At 46.9% G+C, this 5,944-nt stretch overlaps 1 protein-coding gene across 1 annotated transcript in view; it reads right to left on the bottom strand.

The window, feature by feature from the left end:
• Positions 1-442: 442 nt before the first annotated feature.
• Positions 443-5,944, bottom strand: part of ZW10 (zw10 kinetochore protein) — an 11,989-nt gene continuing 6,487 nt past the window's right edge. The window contains 5 exon segments of the mRNA XM_074162359.1: positions 443-2,613; positions 3,591-3,793; positions 4,148-4,279; positions 4,764-4,894; positions 5,528-5,776. Of these exon segments, the coding sequence (XP_074018460.1) occupies positions 2,493-2,613; positions 3,591-3,793; positions 4,148-4,279; positions 4,764-4,894; positions 5,528-5,776 (836 nt within the window). The 3' untranslated portion in view covers positions 443-2,492.

The following is a 5,944-nucleotide window of genomic DNA, read 5'->3' as shown; positions in this document are numbered from 1 at the left end:
GGCGCTTAGTGGGCATCGTGAGCTGGGGCCAGGGCTGCGCCGAACCCAACCACCCCGGGGTTTATACCAACGTGGCTCAGCTGCTGCCCTGGATTTACCGCGTCACGGAGGTAAGCTGGGGCACGCACGGGCGCGTGTTCAGCCTGACCCACAGCCGCGCACATGGCACAGGCAAATCCCAGTGCTCGCATCCTGTGTAACTCTCTTCTTCACAATTCTACGCTCACCCTTGACACACGAACCTCTTATGGTGCTGATTCCTGGTTTTGCTTTTTCTTTTTTTTTTCCTCTTAAAGTAGATCTGCTAGAACTAAGGCAAGGAGGGACTTCACAGAGCAACACTTTCCCTTTCCGCATAGTAAGTGGAGAACGGTCCAGGACTAATTCCTACCGTGTTACTAGGACCCTCACAGAAACCCCAGACAACACTAGAAAACGTGCTCAGTATAAATAGTTTATTAAAGAAAATAGCAAATTACATTTCTGTGAACAATCCGCAAGGGAGAAGTGCTGTTTTTCAAAATACGTGTATTTATTTTTTGGTTGCTGTGTGTAAAGGGGCAGGGGATCCCATGGGATGCAAGTGTTACGGGACCACTCCCAGCCTTCAGAGAAATTACTTGGGAGGGGAAGAAAAAGCTAGAGTTTTAAGTGACAGTCAGATTTTGCTTCAGTATCTCCCCTCCTCGTTGCTTTCCATGTGCTTGACTCGGTCTAACTGCCGATTTGACTGCATTCCCCCCCTCCCTGTGCCAGTTAGAGCCAGAGAGGGGTCCCCTCGCCACCGGCTATGGCTGTGCCGGGCTGACCCGCGGGCAGAATGGCCGCTCGGCTCTGCGATGGCTTCGGTGCGCTGTGAAAGGTGCTGTGGCTCGGGCCCTGCACCAGCGCTTGGGAACGTGAGAACTCAGACAAAAGTGCAAGTGAAAACAATACCACAGGAGATAACAGATTGAAACGTTAAGCTCTGATCGAAACGGTCGTAAGCAGGTTGTAAGCTTTACGTGGTAGGAAATATTTTGTTCCACCTGTGCAGCAACCGGCACGTCGTGGCCTCTGGGCTGTTCTCATGAAGGAGTTCTTCCGTTAAAAGAAACGTCCATTTCTCCAAGTCTCAAACATAGCCTTTTGTAACTTAATAATGCTACGAGTGCACGCTTCATTCCCTTTTTATATTCATTTACATTTATCTCAAATGGCCTCAAGTTGTGCCTGGGGAAGTTTAGATTGGATATTGGGAAAAACATCTTCACTGAAGGGCTCGTGAAGCGCTGGAAGAGACTGCCCAGGGAAGGGGTCGAGTCGCCATCCCTGGAGGTATTTAAAAGACGTGTAGCTCTGGTGCTGAGGGACGTGGTTTAGTGGTGGAGTTGGATGTGTTGGGTTTACAATTTGACTCTCTGATCTTAAAGGTCTTTGCTGACCTAAACTAGTCTTTGATTATTCTTAAAGGACAGAAAATTTACTACCAGAAAGACAACAGATGCCAGACCTAGTTCACACACACCCCCCAAAAAGGTAAAGGAAGGAGCTGAACTGGCTTCTACGCTTGGCAAAGTGACATTGAAAAATTCTAAGTCAGTGTTAAGATATTTTCCATGAGAAATAAAGCCATGAGAAATTTTGCCACTTGTGCAAAACGCTGTGTCTTGATAAACACTTTGCTCAGAACGGGGTCTCCTCTTCCCTTCTCCCCCCACTACGTTTTCACCCTCCTGAGGTCTGCTCTTCAGGGAAACCTGAGATGGGAAAGAGCAGAGTTTGGCACTTCAGCATTCTTAGGAGGATATCAAAAGCTACCAAAGTCTGTGAGTTTCCTATGTAATTTGCGGGAACAGAAGAGGTAAGACATAAAGGGGCTAAGTGCCCCCTGATGTAAAACTGCATAGATAAGATTTACTACTGAGAAATACAAATCCCTCTACAAGACCCTTAGGAGAGCAAGCTTGAGATGACGTTATGCAGAGCCTTGCCCGAGAGACCCATCTGACAACGGTGCCTGTTTTCACAGAGATGCTGGATACATGATTTGATTATTTCTCTACGCTGGGCTTAACAGGAAGGTGAAATCCTAAAGAATAGAAATTAGCAAACATCACAAAAAGCACCTCTTCTTCACCAGGACTCTGCACCCACCGCTGCAGGAAGGAAACCTTGGATCTGGCCAGACCGCTGGGGAGTGGGGCGGGAGGTTGAATTTTCAGGCCCAAACTCCATCTGCCTGGCAGAGGGAGCAGAAGCAGTTAGTGTTCGTGTGTTCCCCACCTTTGATTTCCTGGTCCCAGGCTCACAGAGCCACCGTATTTGCCCTCCAAATACTGAGCTACAGGAAATGTTCCTCCCCGCTCAGTCAAGCCTCCGGGAAGCCCTTACCTAATCCTAAGCTTTTTTATACCAGTACAAACAAGAAGGGTCAAATCAAAAAAATATCTGAAAGACTCGGATTGCCCTTGCTTTATCAGAAGACGCAAGATGTAGGAGTAAACACAGAGTTATTTAATCTTGGCCAGTGCTGCTGCTCTCCTTTCTGTGTTCTGGAACAAGGCGCGGATCAGACTCTTCACTTCGGCAGCGGAGAATTCAGCTGCGAGAGGCCCCTTCCCGTCTGCCCACCTACGAAGAGAAAGGTCACGTTAACAGAAGCCTTCGGAGCACTCGGTACAGCAGTTAAGTCCGAAGGCAAAACAAATGCAGTTAACAGCTTGTTAGCTGCGTGCACCTCGAGTCCAGCATTGTTTCGCTAGGGATATAAAGCAACAAGTTGTGAGGTGACTATCGCACCCGTTACAAACTGTGCCTTTTCCTTCTCCAAAATAAGCCTTAACCCTGTCTGCAAAATTCCTATTCGCCTCCCAAACACCGGGGAAAACACCAAAACATAGTTTATGCCTAGGTGGAAGTGGAGTCGGGAACCTTTGGTGTGTAACACGGTTCCAAGAGCAGCATCGAGTAGGGCACAGAAGAGGAACCGCCCTCCCTACGTGCTTTCTCTGTGGCTGGCACCTTTTCAGCCTGCCTGCCGAGGACGCTGTTTTCTTGCTGTTCAGATGTACGTGAGGCAGCTGTGAACAGGGAATGTCTAGCGTCTGACAACTCGTGCCAACTAAAGCAACAGAAGTAATTATGCAAATCCTCATGCGTAATTCAGATGAATCCCCCTTGCAAGTTAAAAGAAGTAAGAAACAGCATCTAAAAAGCAGGGGCTAATCATGTGGAACGACTGCAGCAGCAGGGCACGGCTCACATCGGAAGGAGCAGGCAAAATGCCAGGCTGCCTACTGTGAAACACTTGTGAACTTAGAGAAGCCAACAGGGATGCACAGTCACAGTGGCTGGCTCTCCTGTGGCACTTGGTTTTTTTTACTGTTGTCTTTTCCCTCGCAGGAGGCAGCTGAACATATGAGGAAGTCTGGAATGGACTATAAACACACAGCCAAGAAACAGCCCCGGGAGCAATTACCTGACCCTTATTAACAGTGATTGCCTTCTGTCTGGACAGAGGCCCCTGAGTGCAGGGCCCTGCTGATGTCAGATGCTTCCTGTTACCAGGATGAAGAGATGACTGAAAAGGAAGAAAGGAAGACACCTACTGATCTACTATTTCTTGGAGGTTGGCTTGCAAGATGATCATCAGCTCTTTGAACGTCATCCATTTCTGCACATAGACCGGGACTTCCTCTTGGTATTTCTTATTTTTGTCATCTTCAGGTAGTGGGGTGAAAACCTGGGGTCCTTCCTCCACCATGGTCCTACAGAGGGAGTACAACCTGTCTGCGTCCTCTGCAGAGATATCCTAGGATTGAACAAACGTTAACAGAGGGGCAGTCAGATATGATTGTGGAGTGCCAAGCTGTAAGTGGAATGAAAAAAGGTGGCTGTCTGTGTGAAGATGGAAGCGGTGGTTTAGAACACGTTTAAGGTTCTCAAGCAAATATAACTAAATTCATGAATAGCTATTCAGCAAGTTCTCAGTCTCAACTGGATGTGAGTTATTGATACCTCGAACATTTCTCAGAGAGAGGACCGCAAAGATAATTTCTGTGAAAGATAACTGTTCCCCTGAAACCTGATCTTGGAAAGAACTTCTAGAGGTCACAAAGGCTGGTCACACCACCCAACGCCTGGCATGGCCATGTCATACAGTTACCTCCAGGGCAGCAATCCTGGTGACAATCTCTGAGAGCGCCGTGTTCAATAGAGTCCCCATGGCCTTGCAGTAGACTGTCACTGGCAGGACATCTTGCCAGACTTTTCCCAGCCTTTTCAACTGATGCAGTACCTGGAAGAGAAGAGCTGCGTTACCTACGTGTTATCACACGGAACACTGAGAGGCACGACATAAGGTGACTACGTATGGTCAGAAACCAGTTTGAAAGAAGCAAAAGGCAATGAAGTATCCTACTACCGCATAGAGCAGATGTTCCTGGGAAAAACCGCGTCATTTTCAGTTTGCGTTCAGGCTCACTAAAAGCGTGACAGATCTTTGCCTTGAAAAGTTAAAACAGTTATAAATGTACTACAAACAAAAGTTCAATATTAAGAAGCTTTTTGTTTCAGCTCAGAGCAAGAGGCACTGACCTCGGTATGCTTCAGTTTTACAAAAAGACACAGCCCGGGGTGGGGAAATCAAGCCAGAAAATTGTTGTTTTGAAAAGTTCCACTCTGCTGAAACACTGCGCAGTTCTCAGGACTGAGATTACACACTGTTCCTTCCCAAGGACAACACCTACAGACCACGGGATATTGGGCTTTGACTGCCTCACCTGCCTTATTGCTTTGTTTGCTGCGCAGTAATTTTCCTCATCATCCATATTGGAAAAATTCCTGGCACTTGACAGCCTCTCCAGGATTTCTCCTTTCTGCACTCGCATCTGGGCCAGGAAACACTCCATCCCTTTATTAGCAAAAACAAGCAGAGAGAAGCAATTAAGCAATTATTAAATTTGCTCTGCCAATCTGAAGACTGTACGTGCTGAATAGCGGACTTGCTATAATGTTTTATTTCTAAAGGAATTTCCAGTCTCTAAACAGTCTCCTAGAGCGGCTTGAACCAGGCCCAGTCACACCTGTGGTAAGCTCTCGTGCAGCTGCATCGCTACAATGCTTTTGAAAAAGAGCCGAGTAGCAAAATGAACTACGGATGACAGGCTCCCCTTACAAACTTATCTCAGAATTTGTGTCCATTGAATAATATACAGAAAATACCAAAGGACTGAGAAGCAGATCCCCAAATATGAGTGCCACGAGATCTCGCTGGACAATGACCTGTTCTTGGAACTATGTGCTGGACAAGAGGATGAGGCTTCAAAGAGTGAAGCCCTAAACAGTGATCTTGCTTAGAGCTGTAATGTTCTGTCAGGCTTCCCAATCTAGAAAATGTCCTTGCTACTTGTCCAAAACTCTTAAACTCTTAAATAACAGTCCGCTGCTCCAGCCAGTAGCCACGCATTAAATTACTGGGCAACAAATACCAGGATTAATAACCGTGTCATCCCTCAATGTATTTCAATGCTTAAGGTAAAATTACCGAGTCTCCTAAAACCAGGTACCAGATCTACAAAAGTAGCTGCCCCGTCGCACAGGATGTTGGTCAGGCGGTATCGGAACTGGTGTCCCAGGGTGAGCAAGTGGTGAGCGATATACATGCAGTTGTTGTGGTGAATGGCTGCCAGCTGGGGTAACTTCTGGAGGTTCTCTCTGTCCCAGGAAGGAGGAAGAGAAGAGGAAGAAATGTATTTATTTGGACCTGGTTCTGTTAAAAAAAAAATTGTCACACCTGCCCTAGAGAAACTCACGGTCTGTCTCCGACAGATGTTGCAAGTAACTACCTGTAGGCAATGCCCCATAAAGATATTAGTCAGAATAAAAGCATTTAAAACTCACAAGACCTTAGAGGAAAGGAGTTTCATGGCTAGTGAAATGAGGCTATAGCGTTTGAACCGTG

Source organism: Numenius arquata, chromosome 22 (assembly GCF_964106895.1).
Source record: "Numenius arquata chromosome 22, bNumArq3.hap1.1, whole genome shotgun sequence".
In the NCBI taxonomy this organism is placed as follows: domain Eukaryota; kingdom Metazoa; phylum Chordata; class Aves; order Charadriiformes; family Scolopacidae; genus Numenius; species Numenius arquata.
The sequence above is the reverse complement of the archived record's forward strand: the minus strand, read 5'-3'. Positions and strand labels throughout refer to the sequence as shown.